This window comes from Acanthisitta chloris, unplaced genomic scaffold, assembly GCF_000695815.1.
Source record: "Acanthisitta chloris isolate BGI_N310 unplaced genomic scaffold, ASM69581v1 scaffold11050, whole genome shotgun sequence".
NCBI classification, from domain to species: Eukaryota; Metazoa; Chordata; class Aves; order Passeriformes; family Acanthisittidae; genus Acanthisitta; species Acanthisitta chloris.
In genome coordinates, this window is record NW_008651172.1 from 1 (window position 1) to 12,380 (window position 12,380).

The 12,380-nt window shown below is 41.9% G+C and overlaps 1 protein-coding gene across 1 annotated transcript in view; it reads left to right on the plus strand.

Moving 5' to 3' along the window:
* Positions 1-4,817: 4,817 nt before the first annotated feature.
* The window catches only part of FZD3 (frizzled class receptor 3), a 51,355-nt gene continuing 43,792 nt past the window's right edge, over positions 4,818-12,380 (plus strand). The window contains exon 1 of the mRNA XM_009072093.1: positions 4,818-5,304. Within this exon, the coding sequence (XP_009070341.1) occupies positions 5,116-5,304 (189 nt within the window). The 5' untranslated portion in view covers positions 4,818-5,115. The remainder of the gene's footprint in view (positions 5,305-12,380) is intronic.

A 12,380-nucleotide genomic window follows, 5' to 3' on the forward strand; every position in this document is an offset into this window, starting at 1 on the left:
AAACGCGGCGAGGATCCAGGGAGATAGGGGATGCTAGTCCAGCCTGCAGCCTTCCTGCTTCCCATCTCAGGGAATATAGCCAGCTCCCTCTCCAGTTCCTTCCCACGGAATATGAACTCAAGGGGAGAGATGCTAAACCTGTGCCTCTGTGTGTAGTGAGTGGCATCCCTGCCCATGGCAGGGGCTTGAAACTAGATGAGCTTTAAGGTTCCTTCGAACCCAAACCATCCCATGATTCTGTGATGTACATGGAGAATCTCACCAGAAAGGGCTCGTGCCTTTCCATCTTTCTCCCATGGTCTCCTAATTGAAATAGAGGATGTGGGGGATTACAGTGTGGTTCTCCCTGAAGACATAACAGAAGTGGAGCAGGGGAGCACAGCACTGGAGTTTCTTTCCCACTGACTAATTAAAATGGAGTTGGGAGCATAATGTATTCTCCTTTTGTGCCTTCATGTGGGTGGGAATGGGCTGGGGAAATGCTGGCAGTGCCTGTATGCAATGAATGAGTCCCTTTCCTTTCTCCAGGATCAGAATTGGGTGGGGAATGACTAAGGTGACATTTTCCTCTTGTCTTCTCAGTTGTTCTGGTTTGTTGTTTTATTTCCTCATTTCTCTGGGACAGAATTTTCTTTCCAAAGTCTGATGAGTTTTTTCGCATTGTTCCCCTCTCGTTGGTCCCTTAGGAACTTTCACATTCATTTTAAAAAGAATTTCCTTGTGGGAGTCAACCCTTTTATTTAATGATTTTCACTCTTTCTAATAGTCACATGAACATGTCTTAATTTATCCTTTGCAGCAAGAATTGGATGAGCTTCTTCTGATGATAAATAATGTATAAATCCATAACCACACTAACAAGGTAGCTGTTTCCTTCCTCTTTTGCCCACAGTTTCTTTGCAGTGCCTTGGGGAAGACGGAGAGGCATCCCCTCCTCTTTTATCCCTAGTGTCATCCAGAGTGTTCTGTTTTCATATACATAGGAAAATAACCACAAAATCTCATATGTAGAAGCTTAACAAAGAGTACACAGACAGGATCTGTGGTAAGAAGCTATCTTGATACTCAAGATCACTTATTACAGCATCCATCTGTCTGCACCAATTAATAGATTATATGCTGGTTTGCAAGACTTGGGGCTCCTTTCGCAATGATATTGTTCTATTTTTCCTTCATTTCACTTGGAATTACCTTCTTCCCCCATGAAGGGGCACTGGATGACTAGACTGTATATTTTGATGTACTTTTCTGTGTCCAGTAAACATATTCTTAATTTCCTTTATGCTACTGTAAGTAATATGTTGAGCATGAAAAGTCCTGAAAGGGCACAATGAAATTTTTTCTAGTTTTTGCATAGTTAAAACTTTTCATGGCTTATTAAGTCTATGTTTTTGCATGTTATTTTCAGTTTGAGGTTGTGGGGAAGTCAGAAGGTTGTTTTGGAGTGTCTACTTTGAATTTCATTAGTATGATGGTTTGTATGAAGTATTCTTGGAGTTTTTCCCAAGCCTCCAGATCCTGACCTTGATTTGCCCAATGTTTGTGCTTCACACTAACTGGTGTGAGTACAGTTCATCTTATGTTGCTTCTGAACCTCTTTTATGAAGCATTTTCTACTGATCACTGCTGCAATGGCCATTGAATTACAGCCAAGAAAAAAAATCAATTCCTCATGCACACTGCAAGGTGACTTCACTCAAGTTGTTGGATAAAATCTTTTTGAGTTGGGGGACAATATGTTTTGAGAAAAAGAAAAAAATTACTCCAAGCCACAGTTCTGGAGATGCCACCAAACTCAAAAGGCTTCTTTTCCTGAGTTTGGGGAACTATTATTACAACATTAAAACCAAAGGACTAGATTCCAAGGGGATTAGGCACTTTATACAACATGGAATCCCAGAATGGTTTGGGTTGGAAAGGACCTTAAAGACCATCTCAATTCAACCCCTCTGCCATGGATAGGGAACTGCACAAAACTATGTAGGAATTGGTTTCATCTGTTTGTAACTTGTGATCTTCTGGTTGGGAGGTGAAAATATGCAGAAGGCCTCAGGGGTCAGTGATGCTGCCTGGAAGTTGGGATAGTTTGGCTCTTTGTTCTTCTAAGAGGCACCAAACTCTTAAAAAGTCAGTTGGAGGAATGGTGTCCTTAGATCAGAAGGACATAACTTTTCAAGCTGAGATGGAATTGAAATTGGCCTCAAATCAGGTGTGGTTAGATGTAACATGCCTTAAATACTGTGACTAATTTTGGTCTTTTAAAATCATTGCATTGACTCTTCATAGCAACACTTGCTTCAGAATATGAGCAAGATGCTGTGTTGGTTTATTCTGGTTGGTTCTACCACCTAACTTAATGTTTAGATAATTCTCTTTTCTGCTTTGTTTTTTGGTCATGTTTTATTTTTCCCAGATCTGGAACAGTTTTCCTATTTATATTCTTTCAGTACTTCAGTGCTGCTTCAACCATGGATTCCCCATCAGTCACTGTGAGAGAGTTAACCAGCCTGTGAAAGCAACTTGTCACTGAACTTAATTTAACACAGTTATGTTTAGCATCGTGGTCTTTTTTTCCTACTTGCATGTTTGTTTTTAACCAGCCTGTCTTGAAAAGGCTACAGCCAAAAGCATTGCCTCACGTGATCTTAGAGAGAAGCTCAGAATTGTTTAGGTTGGAAGAACCTCTCAAGATTAGCTTGTCCAACCCACAAAATGCACAAGGATTTAAATGCTGTTTAATTTTTCTGACCATAAGATAGACCTGTGTAAACAAAAGTGGACACAACTGATACCAGCAGACATCTGGTAATTAACTCCTATCTCTCACTACATTTGCATTAGGAAGAAAGGAAAAACCTTCTCCCTCTTTGACATGTAGATTTATTTCCCTCCCTGAACATCCAGAGAAAAAGTTTGCTTTCTCAAGATTGGAATCTGTTAAAATTTGTGGTTACCTCCTCTTGGGAATATTAATGGAGTACTTGAGGATTTCTGGTTCAAGCAGAGTTTCTAAATTTCTGTTACCTTTTGAAATGAACATTCATTTCAAAGCAGTTGGTTAGAGACTGAGTTTTGCCAATTGGATTGTTCTAAGACAAAACTGTTATTAAAAAGGACCTTCTTTGTACTCTTAGGGCTCTGTCAACTTCTTCCATGCTTTAGTGTCCACTTTCAGAGTTTGTTTCTCCAGCTGATGGCGATCCCTGTTCTCCTTGTTCCACTCCAGCCCCTTAGTGCTGAAAACATGCAGATCCCGCCCTGGGGAGCAATTCCTGTTTATGTTGGCTCCATAGGGAGAATGGAACTGGCAGAGCAACCATCCCATTGCAATTTCCCTCTTCAGGAGTGTGTGGAGAAAGGGGTGGTCAAAGAACACTGTCTTCTGGCTTATCCTCAGTGCTGTGATGGTTTCTAGAGGAGAAGATGGATGTGTGCAATTAAAATGAGTTAGAGACAACAAAATGCTGTTTACAACCAAACTAAAATGACATGTTTGAGCACAGGAAGCCAAACCATGATGTAGCTTGTTGGGCAGAACAGTGGTGTTCAGTCCTGCAAGCTGGGACTTGTGTGTTGGTGGTGGTGGTGACTGTTTTGTTTTTGTTTTATAGCTATTCATCAGAAGTTAGGAGGCCGTGCAAATACAGAGATGCTATCGATGTGAACGTAGCAGTGGAGATGCTGAGTCATAAACAGCTTGGTTTCAGTGTGGTCAATAATTGGAGTGCTTGCATGGTTAAGTTTGAAGTGTGAGGTTTTCTAAAAATACTTGTCATATGATCCTCATTTTCATTGTCCTTCTTGGCTGGAGTTTTGCAGCGTCTCAGCTTTTCTTCCATCAGAAACTAAAAAGCCAGGATTAAAACTTGTCAAAGGACCTTCTAGTCTTGCACAGGAGAACTTGAAGCAATTGTGTGGCAGTAGTAATTCTTAGAAATCTGGAGGTAAAACATTTTATTTAAAACCTGGGTCATGGCAATCCCAGAGACATCTACAGGTTGGAGGGAGAAGGGATTGAGAGCAGCCCTGGGGAGGAGGACTTGGGGGTGATGGGTGATGAAAAGCTCACCAGAAGCTGCAGTGTGTGCTCACAGCCCAGAAACCAACTGAATCCTGGGCTATATCCAAAGGAGTGTGGGCAGCAGGTCAAGGAGGGTGATTCTCCCCCTCCACTCTGCTCTCCTGAGACCCTGCCTGGAGTAGTGCACACAGTTCTGGTGTCCTCAACATAAGAAGGTCATGGAACTGTTGGAGCAAGTCCAGAGGAGGCCACAAAATTGCTAAGAGGACTGGAGCACCTTTGCTATGAGAACAAGCTGAAAGAGTTGGGGCTGTTCAGCCTGGAGAAGAGAAGGTTGTATGGAGACCTCAGAGCACTTTCCAGGATCTGAAGGGGCTCGAGGGAAGCTGGAGAAGGACTCTTGGTTAGGAACTGGGTGACAGGAGCAATGGGGATAAATTGAAAGAGGGAAAAGTAATTTAGATATTAGGAAGAAATTCTTCCCTATGAGTGTAGTGAGACACTGGCACAGGTTGCCCAGGGAGGCTGTGGCTGGCCCCGTCCTGGCAGGGTTCAAAGACACGGTAGGTGCCCCAGTCCTGGCAGTGTTCAAAGCCAGGTTAGGTAAAGCCTTGATCAACCTGTTCTGGTGGGAGGTGTCCCTGCCCATGGCAGGGGGTTGGGACTAGATGATTTTCAAGGTCCATTCCCACCTTTTAACATTATTATGTAATTCTATGAATTACAAGGCTTTTTACTGTATTCTGTTTGTTGTTTTTATTCTAGGTTACCCAACAAAAGAAGAGCATATCTCTCCTGCTGGTCTGTCACCATGGGGTCAACCGTGTGGGAATGTGGTTAAATGTTTTAATACCTTAACCTAATTCATGCTATATAGGACTGAGAAAGGAAAAGGGAAGATTTCTGGTACATCTGTCTCAAATACATCATCTTCTGGACTGAGATAAAGATGTTGTATACAAAGACTGTTCCAGTTTGGAAGAACCTCAACCAAGGACTGGAAACAGTGTTGAATTGAAACCTGAGGATACATGAGGAGCTGAAAGAGATTTCTGACTGGGCTCCATAACTAGCCCCATTCCCAGTGTGGAAGGATGGCTGTTAGCTGGATGTTGTGTTCCCTTTGGCTCTTGGATGTTTTGATGGGGCTCACAAGAGGGCACAGTTTATTTTCATGTGAGCCCATCATCCTGCGGATGTGTCAGGATCTGCCTTACAACACCACCTTCATGCCTAATCTCCTCAATCACTATGACCAGCAAACAGCAGCGTTAGCAATGGAGGTAAGACTGGGGTTTTTTTTCAGAAATATATATTATTTTGGCCTTTAGTTAACAAATATTTGATAAGAGAATCCAAAATGATGCTTCTATTAGAAGAAAAAAAAAGAAACTCAAGATCATGAATAATTTAATATACACTGAAATATTCTATGAATACAGAATTTGCCTAATTTAGCATAACTGAGTGTGAAATACTCTGGATGTGCTTGTATGTTAGTGTACTTTAAATATCTACAGTCTAGTTTAGACAAGACTTCTAAGTTCCCTTCAGTCTATTCTCTATCCTGCCAGGAGTTTCCTTACTTGGTATTCTGTGATATCACTAAAACTGATGGAAATTCAGAATATTAGGCAAGTTTTGCTGTTAGCCTGTTCAAATTTTCATGAGAGATTTGTCCAGATTAGGTTTATATGTATTTTTTTAAGCTCTTGGGAATCCTTGTGGGTAGATACACTGTGCTGTACACTGAGAACTGAAAGAATAATCATGTGTTTTCATCTTCGAATGCTCCTCCTGACAGTACAGAAACTGAATTTAATTGTTCTTGTTAAATAATATAAAGCCACAGCTTTATGTAGTCTTTCCATGGAAAAGTTGGGAACCAGATGTGACAGCTTTTTACTGTAAGAAGAAAATAGAGGTTCTTACCCTTAAATTTGCTTTGTTTGGAAGAACTATGGACTTGCATTGCAATGGCTCATGTGGATAAGACTAGGCATTCCAATTATGCTGAATACACAGCAACAGGAATAAATTTTGTTTTAGAATTGGCTCTGGTAAATTCTGAGGCCTTAAAAGATCTAACTGTAAGGAGGAAAAATGAAGCCAAAACAAGTGAGAAGGATTAATAGGATAATAGTGTGTACAAGAGGTGTGTACAAACTGTTTATTACATTCTGAAAGGTGGAATTTAGGATCTTAAAGGAACTGATGAATCCAAGTGGATTGAAAATTTCTGGGACTTGGCTTGCAGAGGTGTGGAGATGGTTTGCTTTTGTTGGGTGATGGCAGAAGTTGATGGTCACCTCAGAGAATGGGAGTAGGTTATCAGTGGAAGGTTCTCAGGATCTATGCAGCAATGTGTTTCCTTAAGTGATCTAGAAGAGAAGATTAGGAGTAAGATGAAACACTTGTGAGTAACTGAAAGGTAAGGTCAAACCAGAATGAGGAACTGTAAAGACTCTTGAGATTACATTTGAGATAGACTGAGCCATAAAATTGCTCAGGAAACCCAAAGTGATAAATATTTAAGTGTTGGGGGAAGTAATGTTCTTCACACCAGTGGTGTTGGTCAGCTTATTTTGTTGGACTTCCACTGGCTTGATCTATTGAAATGTCAGATGAAAGAGCAGTCATAAAGCTGAAAGGAAGATCAGACACATGGAATAATTAGGAAAGGAATAAAGTCTAGGCCAAGGAAGGGGTTGTAGGGTTTGACTGTGCACTGTCCCTTCCAGCACAGAAGTTAGGCCCCATCAAATGAAGTTGCTGGAAGCCAAGTCAGAACAAAGATGAGAGGTAGTTCTTCAGAGAGCTGGTGGTAGAGCTGTCAAACTCATAGACAGACCTGTGGATGCAAAAAGAGAGTGGGCCAGAACATGGAGAACATTTAGGGACTGGAAGAAATATCCCAGTGATCCATTTTGCCAAGCTTTGGGTATCTGCTGATGGCAAGTGGAGTCACTCTTCAGGGCTCTTGTCTGTGGGCTGCACCTATGGTGCTTCCTCAGGATCCACAGCCCCTGAATGATGGGTGTTGGATGGTACCTCCCTGCCTGGTCCCTTTAGTATTCTTTAAGGGATCTGTTATCAACAAATTTATCTAAATTATTTAAAAAATGCAATACATCAACCAGTTCACTGGCCACCATGGAGTGATGGGGCAAAGGGGAATGGCTTTAAACTGCCAGAGGGTAGGGATAGATGGGATATTTGAAAGAAATTCTTCCCCATGAGGGTGGTTGCCCAGAGAAGCTGTGGCTTCCCCATCCCTAGGAGTGTTCCAGGCCAGGTTGGATGGGGCTTTGAGCAACCTGATCTCATGGAAGGTGTCCCTGCCCATGGCACAGGGGTGGGACAAGATGATCTTTAAGGTCCCTTGCAACACAAACCATTATGGGATCCTGTGATTCTACTTATTCTCTAACCTATTTTAAACTCTTTTTTTGCTAGTTTCATTTTTGTTCACTATTGTGCAATATTGCACGCACACACTGGCACAGGTTGCCCAGGGAGGTTGCGAATGCCTCAACCCTGAAAGTGTTCAAAACCAAGTTGGATCAAGCCTTGAGCAACCTGCTCTGGTGGGAGGTGTCCCTGCCCATGGCAGGGGGGTGGGTCGAGATGATCTTTAAGGTCCATTCCAACCCCTTAACATTCTGTGATTCTGTGATTGTACTGCAGTTAAATCCTCTGTTAACACTTGAGATTTTGGAAGGCTCAGTTTTATCCCCCAAGCTTTTCCTTTCTGAATGAAAGTGTTCCAGCTGTTTGGGCTTTCTGCTTGCAATTCAGCTGCTTCATTCTTGTAATAATTTTAGTTACTTTTGTCCCTTTTTCTAGCCTTGTCCTTGCTGAGGTGTGGGGATGAGAATCCATCACTCGAGGTGTGGGCACAACAGGGATTTATTTCTGATTAAAATCACACTTTTCCTTATAATAGCTTCCTAGGAATAGCCAAATTAATGTTCGTTTTTGACTTTTGTTGCATGTCAAACCACTGGTTTCAGAGAACTGTCAAAAACATCACTTTTGCTAACAGTCCATTTATGGGCACTGCTGGAAGCAGAGCAGTAATTCCATGAACCCTCAGTCTGAGCCAGAATAACTGGTGTAATTATTCTAATCCTGGGAAAAAAAAGCTTTTTTTGCTACTGAGAGGGAAACAGTTGAGAAGTGAGTGTTACTTCTCTGCACTCTGTGGTGGAAAGCTGGAGTTAATAGCATAAATTAGGTTGCATGAAACACTGTGTAGCTGCAATTCATACACTAACTCAATGCCAAAGCCATTCTTAGGCTTAGCATGGGTGCGTTGGTGGTATGAGTGTATAGCACTCCCTGTGCCAGTGTAATTAGCACTTAAGGCAGTGATTTCAGTCTGGGGATGGACTAGGAGCTACTTCTGAATGCTTCATGAAAAAGTTGGAGGCTCTGGGGAGAACAAGGCTATTCTCAAGCTTAAATTCACTATGCAGGAACCTGTGCCTCCATTGTAGAGTATTTTAGAGGGTTGAACAGAAAAAAAGAATGAAAACCCACAGGTTTTCACAAATATATTCCCACTCTTTGTATTAGCCTAGATTGCCACTTAAATCTGTACTTAGGAAGAAAGAAGTTTTTATTATTTGGCTTCTTAGACATTATTTAATGTTGCAGTTAAATGGAGCACTCAAATGTTAAACTGATTGAAGTCTATTAAATCTTGCATTGTGACATTTTCTGGTAACATTCTCATCTCCACACCCTCCCTGTTTGCTGTAAGCATAAAATAATATAGCAACAGAATCAGTGTGATTCATCTTGTATCGAGGGGTGAAGGCCTTGTGAGTCTCACAGTTTCTCAGTGCCACTTTTTCACAGCAGTTACTGATAAAACCCATAAGAAAAATTCAGCTTGCTTGTACTGAAAGGGTAGAGTACAACAAAGAGTGAACGTGAAGTGAAATAGAGAACTGCTGCAGCTGTTGTCTTACCATCAGTAAATTCAGTGTACTTCTCCTCCCATAACATTGATTTCTTCCTTAAAAGAATTATTAGAAAACTTGTTATTTCTTGAAAGCTTAAAAAAAAGCCTTTTTGAGACTTTATGCTAGTATGATTCTTTCATAATTATAATAAAGACTAATAAGTCACATCATCAGGTTAGAGAATCAGTAGAATCATAGAATCACAGAATGGTTTGTGTTGGAAGGGAACTTAAAGATCATCTTGTTCCAGTCCTCATGCCATGGGCAGGGACACATTGCTCCAAGCCCAGGGTGCTCCAAGCCCTGTCCAACTTGACCTTGAACACTCCCAGGGATGGAGCAGCCACAGCTGCTCTGGACCACCTGTGCCAGTGCCTCACCACCCTCACAGGGAAGAATTTCTCCCTAATATTCAATCTAAATCTACCTTCTTTCAGTCTTGATTAAACAAAGGTGACTAGAATATTACATCAGGGTCCCTCGGTGTATACCAGTCCCTGCTGTAATCAGTTCCTACATCTTTATTTACTCTTAGGAAAGATAATGCCTTAAGCTTTCTGCTGTGCTACATCAGTGAGGTCTGCTTTAATCCAGGAAGACTGAAGGCAGGGCCTGGAGCATTATTTTATCCCCAAATATGCCTAAAGGCGCTTAGTTACTCCTGATAGAGGAAACTCCAGTCACACTAGTCCAACCTCTGTTAAGATCTGCTTGGCTGCAGTGGAGACTAAACTGCTGTATTCTAAAAGGAGCAATAAAGGAGTCACGACAGAGCATGGAGCCATGCGATGCTGGGTGGCCAGGGCAGGTGTTTTCTGCTGCCTGCAGCCAGGCTGAGCTGTCCAGGCCGGAGCAGAGCCGGGAGCTGTCCTGCCCACAGTCCTGCAGCTCTCTGCGCTCCAGAGCCTCTCCCTTTCCTGGCTCCGGGGAGTCATTCCTTTCATCTGCTCTGTGCTGTCACGTACAACACATTGTCAGGTGTTTGTAATATTTTCTCTAATCTGCTGTCAGGCTGGTTTATGACAGTAACAGTCAAGCACAGCCTGTCTCGGTGCCACAGTTAAAACTTCCCTCTCAATGTGCTGGTGCCATACTGCGGCGCTGGGATGCTGCTGCTCTGTGCTGCTGCCACAGCTCTGCTGGTTACATAAATCCTGTGCTGAATGAGGCTGTGGTGATGGAGAAGTGAAATTACCCTTCTGCCCCCAGGGACCTGACCTTGTTTACCCATCTCTTTGGATTATTATTGCTACAAAGAATTATCTTCTCTCTCTTTTTCACTTAATATTCCTCTGGCCTTGAAGGATTTGCTTATGTGTAAGACTAGTGAGCAGTGGGTTTTATCTGCCTTAATGCAGTTTTTTGTAGGCAAATGTTTTTATCAGAGAACATGGAACTTGGTAGCCTGGTGGAGCCTGGGAGTGTGCTAGGAAAGCTTTAGTCACTGTTGAAGACAAGCAGTTGAATATAATTATTTCCAGCCTTTTTCCAGTCAAATACATTTCCAGCACTTCTTTTTCCTTACCTTGATTTTTGTTGGACCTCACAAGTGATGCTGGGGATCAAGAAGGCTTTAAAGGACAGGAACCAGACGTGGCTGAGGGCTAAATGGGTCCCTCTGAGTTGTCTTTTGGGATTATACTGGAGGTCAAAGACTCTAGAAATGAGATGATGCCGTTACCATATGGGCAGAGGAGATAACGTGCTATTCTTTTGCACTGTCTCACAGCTTCCATTCCCATTTTCCATATGAAAAAAAAGAGCAGCAATAAGGACTTGGGCATGTGGCTAGGTTGGCTGGTGTGTAGGTGGGAGATGAAAGGGGGGAAATAGAGAAATAGTGTTATCCTGCAGGTGATTTGTTTTTTGCAGTGTGAGGGAAGTAGTTGGAAGAAGAGAGGAGCAAGGTATGCTCCTACTCCATCAGCATTCCAGGCTTCACCAGTGGGAATCAGTGGATTAATATAAATAAACTACCCAGACATGGAGTTTTGAATATTTAGAAGCAGAGCTAGTGAATAGTTAATGGGTTTTGTCACAGAATATGCAAGTGCAGATGTGAGAACATCTGATTTTTCCTACCCTATTTCAAATGTAGTGGTTTCTTGCCTGACTGATTGTTGCAGAGGATAATGTCATTGACCTGCTGCAGAGCAGAGAGCTCCAAGGTCTTCATGCCCTTGCTGGCTCTATTTCTGTGTTCTTTGGAGTCTCAGTTAAGTTTTTTCATCTTTTTTTGACATGGGAAAGAACTGGAGTGTGCTTAAAATGGCATCAACAGAAGACATAGCTATACTTATTCCCAGCCAGCTCTTAACATGTGGGATAAGAGGTATTTTTCCAGTAGAGGAGGGTCAGGTATTAAGGGGCTCATTTACTGTTGTTTCTTTCCTAGTGATCAACAGGGATGAGGAGAATATAGGGTGGAAAAACTTCTTACCCCCTTAATTCCATCTTTATTCCTTTTCACCCCTATCTTGCTCATGCACTACATTCTCCCAAATCTCAGCACTTTTCCTTGGCTTTCTGTATTCCTCAGTTCTGCATCCAAAACTCCTACAAGTATAAGTACATAAAGCTAATGGAAAAGTGGGTTTTAATCAGCTGCTGTTTTGTAAGCACCCTGAGCTGAGACACTAATTTGCAGTAAGGATTAATTTTCTCGTTAGTGTGTAAGATTATGATCCCCACAGAACAATGGAACTGTACAGGATCACAGGAATGCAAGCAGTGCTCCAGCTGATTAAAGCCTTCTCTTTCATTAACTTTATATTCTCTTATTCCCACTGGGAATTTTTACCTTAGCAATAGCCGCATAAAGCTTTTAGATTGTTTTATTGTTAAACCAGAATGTCTTGAAGCTGGAATTGCAGAGATGATTCTGCAGTGTACAGGCAGAGCCAGGGAGTGCCTAATGATTTCCCACTTGGAAATTCCTGCTTTAGGAATACCTGAGGCTTGTCTGTTTGAAATGCAACAGCATGTGGTTTCAGTCTTGATCTGTAAAGGGCACGAGTGTTATGCAAAGGTGAAATCCTCAGTGGGTAAGAACAATCTGGGAAGAACTAGAGCTGTTACATCCCCAAGTAGATTCATACAAAAATTAGTGTGATCTGACAGTTTTGTACAATGAGGTTTCCAAGGAAGCTGTTTCTTGAGCACAGCATTGGGTTCATGTTGGAACCATCAGTTTGATCTTTTTCACATTAAGGTCCAGTGAACTTCGAGGTAATCTGAATGAATGTTACAAATTCAATGAATACTGAAACATTTAGGCTGTTTGGACAGGAAGAGCAGCCATGTGAGATAATAATTTGCATTCAGATAAAGCGCAGAGCTCTGCATATGTACCCATTCTGAACTTGATAAAGGCTTAAACACAGAAGAAA